Below are 16,730 nucleotides of genomic sequence, written 5' to 3'. Positions count from 1 at the left end.
AACATAATGAATGACCTAAGCATCTGATGTCACCATCTTACACTCTGAAAGCTTACACTGATGGTTGACTAATTTCTTGTGTTTCACAACTCACTTTGACATACATGCAATGTATGTATGTATGTATTAGACTTCAGTTTCTTACATCTAAAGAAATGCTTATTGACTAAAGTAAATGTGGGGATTTATCATGGTCACATTAAGGCCTCTTGTTGAGGAATCAGACACAAGTTTAAAATAACTATGTCAATGGAGTTCCATAGCAGCCTAAGGCCCCTACCTTCAGGGGGTAAGCTGTAGAGCTGAGCCACAGGTCCAGTCACAGGGATCACTGGCAACTGGAAGTGGAAAGAACTTTTGATGGTTGGGAGTGGCAAGCGGTTTTTGGGGAAACACTTCCTCATTATCAGACTCGAGGTGTTGACAAGAGGATCAAGAGTCCTGACTGCCAAGCATTCCTGTTCAAACAAGGATATGTGAGTCAGTGAACAGCTCAACACCGTATATTCAAAATGTAACATAATAAAGATTGCCTAGCCACAAACATCACACAAATACTATAACACAATGCAGTTAGAAAACGGCTTTCCTCTCCAGAAGTATCTGTACTCAGGAGTCACATGTGACTGGTTCAGTAGGATTTTTTTCCTTAAATGTTCACTAGGCAAAATTTAGTAATTACTGTGGTGATATATTGTGTAAACTAATAAAATTTACCTGAAGATCAGAGAACAAAACAAGCCACTAGATTAAAAATAGAGGCCAGGGAGTGGTGGCATACACCTTTAATCCTAGCACTCAGGAGGCAGAGATCTGTCTGGCTCTCTGTGAGTTCAAAGCCATCATGGACTACATGAGATTGACTCATTCTAAGAGAGAAATAGAGCCAAGTAGTGGTGGTACACACCTTTAATCCTAGCACTAAGATGGCTGGACAGAGAAAGGTATATAAGGCATCAGGTGACAGGAACTAAAGACTTTTCGGTAGAAGCATCCCTTTCAGCTAGAGGCGTTTTGGGCTGAAGTCTTTCAGGTGAGAACACAACAACATCCAAACAAAGGATTTATGGAGTGGGTGAGGTGAGAGGTGGCTGTGGCTTGTTCCTTTGTCTCTCTGATCTTTCAGCATTTACCCCAATATCTGGCTGTGGGTTTTTTATCATAAGACCTTTTAACATTTGTGTTACAACTTATCTTGGACAATGAAAATCACCAAGTGGAGTCACTCAGACACTTTGTCTAGGGCATGAAGAAGAATAAGAAGTACTGAGAACCAAGGTGTAAGAATAAAATGCCTCTCAAGACCAGGTCCTTCGTCTCCTGTAGACAACAGTGGGAGCAGACCCCACTTCAGCTCCTAGAGGCAGGCTGGTTGGCCAATGTCAAATGCAGGGGATTTGACAACACTGTCAGTGACAACTTCCCTCTCAGGGGTACTTTGACATTCTTCACAATCTTCAACATACAACTGACTTAGTTAAATAGACAAATTAAGGTTCAAAAAATGTTAGACCATCTAATTCATTATCATATATCAAATACCTATTACTGTGTATATTCAGATAGTAAAAACAGGTATATAGGATTATTCTAGAAAAATGGAAACACTCAGAATAAACACATCAAGTGTTTAGATACTTTAACCACTGTCATGCAGAAAGGTTGTTTATTGTGTGGAAAACCAAGAGAATGCAACTTGAACAAGTGTCTGGTCATTTCAAAGGACAGTACCATTATCCCCTCTAATGACAGTCTTCTACAGGGTCACTGGCATGATGTCAGGGATGTGTGCAGGTAAGATGCCTAGCAGAGCTAGCAGGCTACTTGTAGTTTCCATTTCTCTATATACCCTCTATATTGAAAAATGGCCATGGCCACAGCCCTATCCAGCAGGAAGACATTCCCAGTGTTTACAGCAGAACTGCTCCACCAGCTAGAGAATCCTTAGATACCTTGTGAGAGCATACAAAACTAAGTCAATCTAGTCACCCATGCAACACAGCTATACAGAACCCCTCCCACTGTGTACACGGTTTACACAGCTACAGTGTGAGACTCATGCTCTAGACAGAAGCACTTGCCACTCTCTGCAGGCATCTCTGAGGTCACATGTGAAAATCAATCGGGATTATTGGTTTTACAAAATTTGAAAATACATGTACACTTTCCTGAGTACTGGCATATTAATTCATTTTTCTTAAGAACCAAAACAATATCATTAGTACATAAGTAGAATCATGAAAGCCAAGTAGCTTACTTGTGAGGTGTTATACAGAATTTTCATCCCATTTGCATCAATGAATGCTTTTCTTCCCAACTTGATGTTTGTGACACTTTTTAAGCTCTGTAAAATTCCTTTCCGAATGAGCATGTTTCTATGCCGATTATCATGGCGGTGCCAATCTACATAAATTGTTAAAAGTACTTGAACATATCCTCTGTCTACCGCTCTCCTGGCATTTGTTTCTTTAACAAGAGAAAATTGGGAAAGGTTATTTTATAAATGACAGAAGAAAGTTTTAAAATGAAGCAAACAAAAAGTAGAGTATCAGTATTGTGATCAATTCTCAGCCTTTGAAAAACAACCACCACATATTTAATAATTTTCTAACAAAATAATTATGGCAAGTACCAGAAATCATTACAGTTTCTAGACACATTCTTGCCTAATTATTTGACCATGATTTAACAACTGAACTCTCCTTCCTAGCTGGGCTTGGTAGTGCACACCTGTAATTCCAGCACCCACGAGGTGAAGGCAAAGACCACAACGAAAAAAGGAGTGTGTTTACTAGGACAAGGTCTGTAATTGTTTTTCAATGTTATACTAACTTTAAAACACCATCTATTTTGAAACTTATAATATGTGGGCCTTTTCATAAGACAGAAGCATAAAGCCTTTACTGACTAGCTACAAACATGACTTGTTAAAGCAATTGTCACTCTTGCTTATTCTCATGACAAACTCTGTGTTCCCATTAAAATTAACCCCACTGGATTTTAGCTCTTATTACTTATAAAATTTATTTTCCCAGTAGAATTAACTGTTCTAGTTATCCTACAATTGTGCAGATATCCACTCCTTAAAACACAAAATTTAAAATACAACTTGTTTTGTATAAAATGTAAGAAATAGTATGAGATTAGAAAATAGTTCTTTCTGGTTACTAAAATCTTAACATAAAAAAACTATACGTTTTCAGAAATTGGTCAAAATTTTAATGGAATACAACTATAAGAAACCCATAAATTTGAACTGACTTCCTTACACTTAAGATTACTACCCAAAAGAACACGTCTACTAAAACAGCAGCCATGGAATGCCACTGCAGCAACACAGTCTACGAGGACCGCAAGAGCAGAGGAGTGGGAACCAATCCACCTGTGGTTGCTTAGTTACAAACAAATTCTAATCTCTTCTTAACCTCAAATTTACCCACTAAGCGAGCTTGGCTTATGTTATAGACCCTAAGATGGTACTGACTTTAACTGCCTAGAAGGATCATTAGTTTCTACACATGCTCAAGTAGACTAAATCATAACACTAAGATACAGAGTTATTCTCTTTCAGAATTATAACTCTGACATTAGAGAGGTGCTCATCAGAGGAGGTTCTTTTCTTATGAAAGCATTTTTAAAAGCTCTATTGTAAACTGGATGTGTAGGACATGCCTGATATCAGCACCTGGGTGGTGGAAACAGAAGGATTGCTTGCCTGGGCTACTACAACAAGACCTTGTCTCAGACAAGAGAGAAAAATAAAGCCAAACAAAGAAGATCCTCTACTGTATCTACAATAGCTAGTTTTCTGCAAGGCTGTTGTTATTTATATTATCAATTCAATTGCTTGCTTTGACCAACAAAATATTCTTGTATTTTAGACTAGAGATCTAACTCAGTTGATAGAGTGCTTGCCAGCAGGCACAGAGTCCTGGGGTTCAGCCCCTAAGCACCACATAAACTGGGCAAGCTGGTGTACACCTGTAATCTCAGCACTCAGGAAGTGGGAGCAGGAAGACCAGAAGTTCAAAGTTATCCTTTTCTACATCACAAATTCAGGCCAGCCTGGGATAGATCAGACACTGTCTCAAAACCAACAAGAACAACAAAGAAGTATTTTAAGTGAATACACACTTTTGTTTACACCACCTGAAATGCACAAGCCTTTAGTAGCTATGAATAAGACTTAATTAAAAATTTTATGGTCACGGCAATATTTACAACTTTGTTTCTGCTGTAATCTACAACAGTCTAAATGATAATTAGAGGAAATGTTTATATTTTAAAAGGAAATGCCAAATAAAGAATTCATTATAATTCAAACATAGGTGCTGAACTGGCCCTTAAAAAATGATGAGAGATATCTACAATCTGCACTGAGCACAATTAAAACAAATAAATAAAAGGGTTTTATTTATAAACTCGTGGTACAAACTTGCTGGGAGTCTGTCTGTCCTTCCCTCTCAAAGCACAAAACCTCAAGTTTTCCATTAAGCTGCATCATCTGATGTGCGACCCGGTAAGAGCCCTGGGCTTCACACTCTTGTTACACTTGTTACTCCTATACTATACACATTATTTCAGAGAACAAATTTATCCTCTAATGTAAGTGGTTGCCCCACAATAAGCAAGTTTTAACATAAGAGAGGATGCTCCAAAATGCTCTGGTCCATTTCAAACTATGCAGCCTGCTACTAAATACTATTATCCATTATTAAGTGTTCTATGTTGTGTAGTGTAATTTGAAGAGATATTAAATACAAAGTACTCATCAGATGCTTTGCTTCATCATGTATGACCCTGATCTACAGTTTATCACATCACAGATAAAAGTAGTTACCCCACTAAGACCCTTCCATTCTATCCCAAGGGTGAAAGTGTAAATGAGAATTCTGATAAACAACAAAAAAATGTATTTTTAAACTTAATTTTACTCTTTTTTTTTTTAAGACAGGATCTTACTATATAGCCATGACTGACCTGAAACTCACTATGTAGATCAAGTTAGCCTTGAACCTGCCATCAATCCCCCTGCCTCTGCTTCCCACCTACTGGGATAACAGGTGCTTGCCACTGTGCCAGCAAGATCACACTTTTAATTGATCATGTTACTATTAAAAAATATAGCCATGGAAACTTAGTACACAAGGTGGCCCACCCCTGACAAGTTTCTGACCAACTGCCTGTTATGTACAGGGAAAGGGGACATATAAAAAGCCATCAGCAGAAATGTTAAGACTAAATGTCAAGATTAAATGTTAATTAAGCAACTGATCATATGGGAGAATACTATGAAACTGTTCAAAGACATGCTGAGCCTGTTGGTGAGAAAACCCTTAACACATGTAGCACTTGCTCTCCAACAGCATCAGAAGACACATCTCTTCCTGTGCTTCAGCTCTGAAGACAGAGTGAGCTCTGTGCAGATGGATTTATCACCGCTATAAATTTATATCATATCACTTTTTAAATGGTATAAACTTGAACTTATAGTAAAAACAAAATTTCTAATAAAAGTCATTTATGTTATATGAAGCTGATATGCATTATAATGACATGCTTATTGAGCTAGAGTTTATTCTATCCATTTGGATAATTTATTCAAGCACATCATTATCATTTTTCTAACTTACTGACATAAGCATAAAGCCTTGCCATTAAGAGAACATAAGTAAATGTCATATAAGCATCACTTTTCTGAGAAATGAATCTAATATGATATCTATAACTTTGATTACAAGAAACTAATTTAACTCTATACACTAAATCTAATTTCTAGCTTCTTGAACATAGATATATATTTAGAGTATTTTAATTACTATTATTTCTAATATTTAAAAACTTACTTGATTTTAGCAATGCAGCAAGAGTGTCTAAAGCAACCCTGTCAACACAACAAGAAAACACAAACAACAACAAAACTAGTGAAATGAATCTACAATAAATGCATGCAATCTTGTCAAATATTATCTTGTCTATTATCCATTCCAAAATGCATTTACTCTTGCAACAGCACTGATTATTTGCTGTTTCACTTGTGTGCATCTCTCCCCTCAGCTCAAAATTAGATAAGATTAAAATACTCAAAGTACTTGTAAAATTTTAATAGGATTAACACTAAGTCTTTATGTCAGAAATTAGATAAATGAAACCAATTACAGTATCTGCATTTGACCTTTTGAGAGTACACAAGCAGCAAAGTGAAGATTCAGGGGCCCTGGTTACTAAGAATTAAATAAGAACAAGTTGTAACAATCTAATTCAGACCTACAGAGTCTACAGGCATCTCTAACTTTCTTACATAATAGTTTTTCAGTGCCATGTGCTACAATCCTTAGACATAAGGGTAACTGTAAACTGTGCAACTTAGAAACAAACCTAATTATTACCCCTTCAAAGGACATAGAAAGAGCCCTAAAAGTTGAAGGTACATACATTTTCTTGAACATACTCAGTTACACAGTGATATCAGCTGCCAATAATCAGCCATAAAGACACATTACCTACCACTGCACGGAGCCTGTAAATCAAATAGTTTATAAAAAGTGAGTTGCTAGGGAGAAAATGTCCCTCAATTTCAACTGCAAAACTATAAGCCTACATAATATAATATCTCCTTGTAAGATGTTAACAACTAAAATTTTCACTAAAAATATGTGTGTATCAAGATTAAGCATTTCACTCACCATTAAGCATTTGTTGAATGCCTACTACACATTCCTTCATGGATAGAAATTAAACATACATCACTTTAACAGATAATTTTATAATCTACATTATGTAATATAATGTACACACCTATGAAAAAATATGTAAGAAATTAAAACTCCGGTGATGAAGTAGCAGGTCCATGTGTTGTGGTAAAGGAGAAGCAGTGACCACATGAAGAGATGCACAGAGTGTAAGCGATCAGAAGGTCTGCAATGGATGAATACTGACTCACAGTTAAACCTGGAAACAGTCATTCACAACTACACCAGAAATGGATGGTTCATAGATATGGAAGCTATAAAATCTAAACTAAACGACAGTATGCCTAAAACCACATAAAAAAATTCTATAAGGAGAATAACATAAGCCATTTGTTGATAAAGGGAATTACAAAATCAAAAAGGTGCCCTTTAAAGAAATCAACAAGGGCTACTAGTGAGCTGTGTGGCCACTGCAATGCTCCCAAGGGCAGGCAGGGACATACAGGGTGACTAGGCAGCAGAAGCAGGCAACTAGAAAGAACTTTCTGTTTGGGCAAAGACCCCTAAGCACATCACATACTCAGGTACAGAGCATCTAGCATGGGGAGGTGCTGGTGCTGCTGCTGGGCACCTACAGTTAAATCACAAGGCTAGGCTCTCCTTTGGGACACCAAGGTTGCTGGGACCATTCAGTGGGATCTGCATGTCACTGATCTGCAGTCTTGCTGTGGTGGACAAGTCTAAGACATGTCTATCTGGAAGACAGAACAAAGACACATCTTGGAACTAAAAAAGACTGACTGATGCTGTGCTGGCAATGCCTAAAAGCAAGTCATGCATTACTGAAGCTCATAGAGTCTGCCTGCTAGAAAGGGTTCCTGTCTGATGTGTTGGGGCTACATGTCAGTGATTCTTATAGGAGACTATGCAGAGGTTCACCAACCAGCACCATCTTACCCTCAAAAACAGGGGACACACTGCAGTCCTCTTTCTAGAATGGAGAAATACAAGGAGATTCTGTAAGAAGACCCCAGAGCTTAAAAACACGATGGTCTGCAAGTCTGGCAGCCTTCTGGAATGCTGGAAATTCCCACTCTGTGGAGCTATCACATTATAAAGAGTATAACTACAGTAACATGAACTAAAACATGTTTGTTCTCACATGTTTTCACATATTTAGCTTATCTTCTTATAACCTTAAAAGTAACCAAAGCAATCTGTGAGCCTGTAGACATAGACACTCAAAACTCTGTCTACCAAGCCTAAAAGGAGGAAGCACACCTGCATGGACCAATTGTTCTCAAGTGTACACTTCCTGAGGATGGACAGTATGCTGTCAGACAGGTGTGTCATACCACAGGGTGAAATCAAAGAGAACTAGTAACTCTTCCCTCTGTGGCACTTTGTCTAACTCTTATTATGTTATAAATCCCTCTACACAGTGCTAATACTGCTGGAGGGTACAGATCCATGGTAGAGCACCTGGTCTCCATATACAAGGCCTGGGGTTCAATCCCTGGTGTGTGTGGGGGGGTTGAGACAAATATATATATATATCTTTGAGCATTTAACAATAAAAGTTGCAAGACCCATTGAATGAGAGGCATTCTTTACATCAAAGAGTAGATACCACTGTGCATTTCTTGCATTTTTTGGGGGTGGGGGTCAAGACAGGGTTTCTCTGAGTAGTTTTGGTGCCTGTCTTGGAACTCACTCTGTAGACCAGGCTGGCCTCGAACTCACAGAGATCCTCCTGGCTCTGCCTCTTGAGTGCTGGGATTAAAGGCGTGCACTGCTGACGCCTGGCTTTCTTGCATTTTCAATATAACATTCTCTCTATCAAACTTTTTACTACAGATACTCTCATGACCACCTAAAATACCAACCTCAGATACAAGTGCACAGAGAGAAGTCAGTCTATAAAAGAAATTTCAAGGAACAAGGCAAAATGAAGACAGCTGACTACATGCTGACAAAAGACCAGAACTTGGATTCCACAAGTCTAACCTCAGCATCTAACCTTATTCAGGAAAAGAGGGTCAGTGAAGACATAATCAGTTAAGAGGAAGTCATGCTGCAGGTAGGTGGGCTCTTACAACAGCTTGACTGCTGTCCTTACAGAAGACCAAGTAAGACAAGCACACATGGAGAAAACCATCTACTGAGGATAAAAGCAAAAGACACAAAGCTACAAGTGCCCAGGACTGCTGAAAACTTGCCAATAAACCATCAAAACTAGTTAGAAGGCAGGAGGAAAGCTCTCTCCATGGTTTCAGAAGAGAACCTACTGCTGAGAAACTGAGATGGTACTTCCAGGCTCTTGAACTGTGAAACAGTAAACACCTGTCATTCCAGTCAACAATTCAGCCTGGGAAACTAACAAAACACAATGAACACAACTACTTATTGACTTCCATTCTCTCATATTTAGCTAACTCTTTAAGTGAGATTGTGTGTGTGTGTGTGTGTGTGTGTGTGTGTGTGTGTGTGTGTGTGTGTACACGTGGGTGTATATGCATCTGTCTTCAGTGGCCAGAAAAGGGAAACAGATTCCCTGAAGCTGGAGTTACAGGCAGTTGTGAACCTCTGGACATGGGTGCTGGGAACTAGACCTGAGCCTCTTCAAAAGCAGGGAGTGCATGCTAACCACTAAGCTGTCTCTGCAACCCCTCTAGCTAACTCTTCCCTCAAAACTGTAAAATTCTTAAGAAAGTCTTCCTCCCAACCGGCAGCTGTTTACAACATGCTTGAACCAAATAAAGGTGTTCCTGAAAGTCTTTAGTCTAAAACTAACATTTTTTGTTGATGATTATTCTTCATGTTGGAAAGTTGAACTAGGAACACAGTTCTCTCCAACACCCATGGTGCTGAGCTGACTCCACAGCTGCATTAAATAAAGAAATTATCAACTCCAATCTTGAAAACTTATTATATATTATTATAGTATATAACAATGTAACTTATACCTTACTATAAACTTCAGCATAAAACTCTGAAACTCTATGACACTGATAGCCAGTAACAATTTCTAAAAAGAATCCTTACTAAACTTACATGATAATATAAATTTATGAGAGTTACAAAAATATTTTAAATGAATGATTCATATTGGGTTAACTGATTAAAGTTTCTCGCTTTCAAAATATTTATACTCTCTCCTAGAGTTTTCCAATTTTATATTTTCCACCCAGAAGAATAAAACAAGAACACAACAGGTAGCCAGCCCACAAGCAATGAGGAAAGAACAGTTTGTTTAGCTATTGATGAAGTTAGCACAATGACCTTCAACGTGATGTGGGCCCTAAATCAACCCAACTGCTCTCCTTGTAAGAGGGAAGATAAATCCACAAGAACACTGGAGAATACAGCTATAACTTTCTGGATTGCCTGCCTTCTGGACTAACAGTTTAAACCTAAAACCAGAAAAAGAAAAAAATCCTAAAGGGAAGCTTCAGGCTGCAGACATTAGTTTCCTCTGACCCTTTTGCTTTTATTTGTTTTGGTTTTTGTTGTTGTTGTTGTTGTTTTGGTTTTTCAAGACAGGGTTTCTCTGTGTAGCTTTGCGCCTTTCCTGGAACTCACTTGGTAGCCTAAGCTGGCCTCAAACTCACAGAGATCCACTTGGCTCTGCCTCCCGAGTGCCCCACCACTGCCTGGCCCCTTTCCCTTTTAAATAGGGCATTACTTAAGAAGGAAGAACAATAGAAAGTCCCAAATGTTGTTGTTAACTAGTGTAGAAAAGGTCAGATTTCTTAAAAAAAAAAAAAAAAAAAGACAATAAGGACATTAATGTTTGGCTATTGAATGGTTTAAAATAAATATAATCTTTTTAAGAAGTACTTTTAAAAATACAAGCAGATCCCTCCTGTTCCCATTCCCCCTACTCCCCATTCCCAGTTTACCCAGGAGATCTCTTATTTCCCCTTCCCAGGAAAATCCATGTATCCCTCTTTGGGCCTCCTTGTTATTTAGCTTCTCTGGGGCTGCGGATTGTAGCATGGTTATCCTTTACAATTCATATCCACTTACGAGTGAGTACATACCATGTTTGTCTTTCTGGGTATGGATTACCTCACTCGGGATGATTTTTTCTAGTTCCATCCATTTGTCTGAAAATTTCATGTCATTGTTTTTTACCACTGAGGAATACTCTATTATGTAAATGTACCACATTTTCTTCATCCGTTCTTCAGTTGAGAGGCATCTAGGTTGTTTCCAGGTTCTGGCTATTACAAATAACACAGCTATGAATATAGTTGAGCAAGTGTCCTTGTGGTATTATGAGTAAGCATACTTTGGGTATATGCCCAACACTGGTATAGCTGGATCTTGAGATAAGATTGATTCCCAATTTTCTGAGAAACTGCGATACTGATTTCCAAAGTGGCTATACACTTTTACACTCCCACCAGCAGTGGAGGAGTGTTCTCCTTGCTCCACATCCTAACATAAGCTGTCATCAGTGTTTTTGATCTTAGTCATTCTGACAGGTGTAAGATGGTATCTCAGTCGTTTTGATTTGCATTTCCCTAATAGCTAAGGATGTTGAACAGTTCTCTAAGTGTATCTCAGCCATTTGAGATTCCTCTGTTGAGAATTCTCTGTTTAGCTCTGTAACCCATTTTTAAATTGGATTATTTGGTACTTTGATGTCTAGTTTCTTGAGTTCTTTATATATTTGGAGATCAGCCCTCTGTCAGATGTAGGATTGGTGATGTTTTCCCGTTCTGTAGGTTGATGTTTGCTTATTGACTGGGTCCATTGCCTTACAGAAGCTTTTCAGTTTCAGGAGGTCCCATTTGTTAATTGTTGTCCTCAGTGTCTGTACTACTGGTATTATATTCAAGAAATTGTCTCCTGTGCTAATTCGTTCAAGGCTACTTCCCATTTTCTCTTCTATCAGGTTCAGTGTAACTGGATTTATGTTGAGGTCTTTGATCCACTTGGACTTGAGTTTTGTGCTGGGTGAGAGATAGAGATCTATTTGCATTCTTCTACATGCCGGCATCTAGTTATGCCAGAACCATTTGTTGAAGATACTTTTTTCCATTGTATAATTTTGGTTACTTTGTCAAAAATCAAGTGTTCATAGGTGTGTGGATTTACATCAGGGTCTTCTATTTGATTCCACTGATCTACCTTTCTGTTTTTATACCAATACCAAGCTGTTTTTATTAATATAGCTCTATAATAGAGCTTGAAGTCGGGGACGGTGATACCTACAAGAGTTCCTTTATTATACAGGATTGTTTTAACTATCCTGGGTTTTTTGTTTTTCCATATTTAGTTGAATATTGTTCTTTTGAGGTCTGTGAAGAATTGTGTTGGAATTTTAATGGGGATCGTATTGAATCTGTAGATTGCTTTTGGTAAGATTGTCATTTTTACTATGTTAATCCTACCAATCCATGAGCATGGGAGATCTTTCCATTTTCTGATATCTTCTCCAATTTTGTTCTTCGAAGACTTAAAGTTCCTGTCACACAGATCTTTACTTGTTTGGTTAGAGGTTGGGTTAAGCGGGTTAGGGGCAGGACAGAGGAAGAGAGTAATGAAAGTGGTATCTTGGTTGGAGGCAATGACGAGGGGGTTAGGGAGAAACGCTGTTGCCAGGGAAATTCACAAGGATGACCCAGCTAAGACTCCTGGCAACAGTGGAGAGGGGGCTTGAACTGGCCTTCTCCTGTAATCAGATTGGTGACTACCCTAATTGTCTTCAGAGAGTCTTTATCCAGTAACTGATGGAAGCAGATGTCGAGATCCACAGCCAAGCACTGGGGGTCAAGGTCATGACAGGGTTGAGGGGGTGGTGGCACAGAGAGAGCTGACCTGAGCTCATGGGAGCTCATAAACACTGGAGCAACAGCTAAGGATCCTGCATGGGACCAACCTAGGCCCTCTGAATGTGTGTGACAGTTGTGTAGCTTGGTCTGTTTGTGGGGCTCCTATCAGTGGGATCATGACCTGTCTCTGGCACATGAGCTGGCTCTTTGGAACCTATTTCTCATGCTGGGTTGCCTTGCCCAGCTTTGATGCAGGGGGAGCAGCTTGATCCTGCCTCAACTTGATGTGCCATGCATTGTTGACTTCCATGGGAGGCCTGCCCCTTTCTGAACAGAGACAGATGGTGGGATGGGAGTATAGATAGGAGTAGGGGGAAGGGAACAGAAGGAAAGGAGGGAGGGGAAACTACACTCAGTATGTAAAATAAAAAGAAGAAGAAGAAGAAAACAAAGCAGAGGCACAGCCCACAGCCCATGATGACTTAAGAGGTAACGTCACTCACTGATAAGCCCAGTTACCTGAGTTAAAATCTCAGAACCCACACTGTGGAAACAGAGGCCTATTCCTACAAGTTGTTCCCTAACTACACACACACACACACACACACAAATAAATAAGTGGAAAAAATTTAAAGAAAATAAAAAGGCAAGCAGAGGGCTAGGGAGAGGCCTCAGTACATCAAAGCACAGGCAGTATAAGCCTAACCCTCAAGCTTGACTCCTGGAACACACACACAAAAACTCTACCAGTGGTGTGCACCATAACCTCAGCTCTCCTACAGCACAAAGGGAGGTGAAGACTGAAGAACTGGCCAGAGGCTTGCTGGCAAGCTAGCCAAGAGGACAGTGCAGCAGCAAGATCAACAAGAAAGGCCATGCCTCAACAAGGTGGGAGGCAAGGACCAGCTCCCCAGAGTTGTCTTCTGAACACCACAGCATGCTATGGCAGCAACACATGTATACATAGATACACAGACACACACACAGACACATACACATACACGTACACACTAATTTAAATAACACAGGGAAAAATGAATAACAGGATAATTTAGATAACTACATTCCTTTCTCAAAGTTTTAGGGCTATTGTTCTACAATGGAAACATCTGGAAATATCCCATGTGTTCCACTGTAACAACACTTTTCATTGGTTGACTTGTGTGCTGTACTCTGAACCCAGGACTGGCTGGGCAGTCTCTCTAGCACCACTGGCCTACACATCAACTCAAATATAATTTTGAAGTGTTCTATTTCTCCTATGAACATTTTATATTAAATGGGGTAACATGGACACAACAGAATCATGTAGCTATTACATAGGAAGGTCATAGTCCTTACACTGAAGTATACCAAAGATAAATGATGAACTTTACATATTAAAGGGGAAATGACATATAAATTAAAAACAGGTCTTGGAATACAGCTCACAAGTACAACACTTGCCTAGTATATACAAAGTCATGGGTTCAATCCCCAGAACCATTAAAAAAAGAGTGCTGTGTGTATACATTATACACTTTAGAATCATCTAGAACTCATCCACACCCAGGTTCCCACATTGCTAAACTAAACAAAATATTATATTCATAGATATATTCATCTTTGTAATTTATAATGAAGATACCAATACTAACTATCTCTATACCCAGAAAAGACAAGAATGGCAGGTGAAGTAACTAACTCTAGACTGTGGAGCCAGTGAGTGAGTGGGCAAAACTCCCCTCCAGGTCATCTGCCCCCGCAGCCCACTGCACTACACTTACTATGTTAAGTGGGTTTCCCCAGCTGTGATACATTTTGTTTTGTTACATTTTACCAGGTATTTTTGGACTGTGCATGATGTTTACATAATGCAGGGCCACCCTACCAAATACTAAAACTAATAATTATACATACAAGTAATCTCCCCAAATATTTTGGCCTATTTATGTATGTATGTATGTATGTATGTATGTATGTATGTATGTATTTATTTATTTCCTTAGAGAGAGGCTCTCCCAATGTCCCAGGCTAGCCTCCAACTAGCAATCTTCCTGTCATGAGTCTCCCACATGCTAGAACAGGTGCCCACCACCACTTTCCGTTATTTTGACCTTTATTAAGAAAACAACAAAAAGAAAAGATCCAAATACTCTGCACCCTCTTTGTTAAAAAACAGAATCTGAAGGTTGGAGAGATGGATCAGCAGTTAAGAGTAGATACTGGTATTACAGAGGACCAGAGTTTGGTTCCCAGTAACCATATCATGTGACTTACAACTGTAACTCCAGCTCCATGTGGATCACCTCTGGCCTCCAACAGTACCTGCATGCATGCATATATATGCATAATTAAAAATAATATAATAAAATATTAGAAGAATAAATTTCAAATACTTCATGTTGACATGTTCATCTTTATAAACTTTTCGTAGCTAAAACTAAGAAGACGTGTTCTTAAATATTTCTTTTTATTTTTAATTATGTGCATAGAGTAGTATGGGCAGTTTAATACAGTGCCTACAGAGGCTAAAAGATGGCGTTGGATTCTCTGGAGCTAGAGTTACAGAAGGTGCTGAGCTGGCCAACATGGGTGCTGGGAACCAAACTCAGGACCTCTTCAAGAGAAAGTCACATGGGCTGGAGAGATGGCTCAGGGTTTAAGAGCACTAGCTGTTCTTACAGAGGTCCTGAGTTCATTCCCAGCAACCAAATGGTGGCTCTCAACCATCTGTAATGAGATCTGGTGCCCTCTTCATGCATGCAAACAGAACACCGTATACATAAAAAATAAATAAATAAATCTTTAAAAAAAAAAAAAAAAAGGAGCAAGCCACACTCTTAACCTCAAGCTGAGCTACCTCTCCAACCCCAATGGTCACTAAATTTTAATTGTTTTATATACAAGTATGTGTATCTATGTGACTATATGCTATATGTGTGCAGTGCAGATACACACAGCAGCCAGAAGAGGGGTCAGAGTCTCTGAAGATGGCATTATAAGTGGTTGCGAACCACCTGACATGGGTGCTGGGAACCAACTCAAGTCTTCTGGAAGAACAAGAAGCAGTGAGCTCTCACTTGCACTGGCAGTCCTCACTTTACAATCCCTAATCAAATAACAGATCCAGGCAGTGGGAAGAATGAATACTGCATCATGAAACAGCAATGGAAGGAATATTCTGATGAACAGATACCTCAGCACAGTGACCATAAATGATGCACAAGTACCCACCGCCACCATCACCTCTTAAACGTTTAATCTTAAAAAGTAAATGTAGGCAAGCTGTAAGTACACATAAAAGACATACCTGTATGCCAAGACCTATACATACAGTCACCTAATCCAGAACATGACATATTTTAAACATCACACAGACCCTTCAATAAACACAACAGAAAAATGGGCTGTTTGTTGTTTTTAAAGAATTATGAGGGCCAGGCGGTGGTGGCACATGCCTTTAATACAAGTACTTGGGAGGCAAACATAGGAGGATCTCTGTATTCACGGCCAGCATGGTCAACCGAGTGACTTCCAGGACAGCTAGGACTACAAAGAGAAACCCTGTCTTGAAAAAACAAACAAACAACAAAAAATATTAATAATACCTATTATTATGAGATACAATCAACAAATAAAATTTATTTGAATGGTGATACTAATAAGTCAAGTATTAAGAAGGTATTTTTTCAGCAGTCAGAAAACAAGAAATGAAATTAAGAACCACTATTAATATTGCTGGGCACAAAAATGAAACTGTGGCAACATAAGAAGTTTATACCTGATAGTAATCAAACTAAAGAATCTATAGACAAAATGCAATGGCAGATATAATATATGGACGGTGAGAAGGATGAAATAACAATGGCATAATGCTGGCTACTGCTGAGCTTGGGAGTTCATGGAACTACTCTACGTCTCTGGGAAGTTGCAAATTCCCATAAGATTCTGGGAAACAATGGGTGTAACCTGCTTATTTCTCATCTCAACAAATCCATGTAAAACTGTGACTCTGCAACAACCCAACAACATGGAGATTATTTTCTAGTAGGTCATTATCCTGTTGATATCTCTGTAGCAGTGACACTATTTTCCCACCCTTATTTAACAGAGGTATATGCTGAAGTCGTCTATTCATTTACTTAGAGAAATGATCATACCATAGGGAATCCCTATGACTTACTCAACAGTCTCCACTAGAACATGCAAACAGCACTGTGGCAGTATCATAAAGAACAGGACAATGACACAGTATGAGCCTTGCTGTGTGAGT

The 16,730-nt window shown here is 39.0% G+C and overlaps 1 protein-coding gene across 13 annotated transcripts in view; it reads right to left on the bottom strand.

The window, feature by feature from the left end:
- The window catches only part of Agtpbp1 (ATP/GTP binding protein 1), a 171,188-nt gene that overhangs the window by 115,310 nt on the left and 39,148 nt on the right, over positions 1-16,730 (bottom strand). For 11 of the 13 annotated variants that reach the window (XR_005091536.1, XR_003733793.2, XR_003733795.2 and 8 more), the window contains 4 exons: positions 6,799-6,918; positions 5,847-5,884; positions 2,258-2,466; positions 281-458 (listed from right to left, as the gene is read on the bottom strand). Coding sequence is in view for 9 of the 13 variants with exons in the window: in XM_028863097.2 (XP_028718930.1) it covers positions 281-458; positions 2,258-2,466; positions 5,847-5,884; positions 6,799-6,918 (545 nt within the window). In the remaining 4 variants the exon portion in view is untranslated. The remainder of the gene's footprint in view (positions 1-280; positions 459-2,257; positions 2,467-5,846; positions 5,885-6,798; positions 6,919-16,730) is intronic. The other 2 variants (XR_005091537.1, XM_037205673.1) reach the window with 1 other exon arrangement.

Source organism: Peromyscus leucopus, chromosome 5 (assembly GCF_004664715.2).
Source record: "Peromyscus leucopus breed LL Stock chromosome 5, UCI_PerLeu_2.1, whole genome shotgun sequence".
Taxonomy (NCBI): domain Eukaryota; kingdom Metazoa; phylum Chordata; class Mammalia; order Rodentia; family Cricetidae; genus Peromyscus; species Peromyscus leucopus.
Note: the sequence above shows the minus strand (reverse complement) of the source record. Positions and strands in the feature narration are given on the sequence as shown.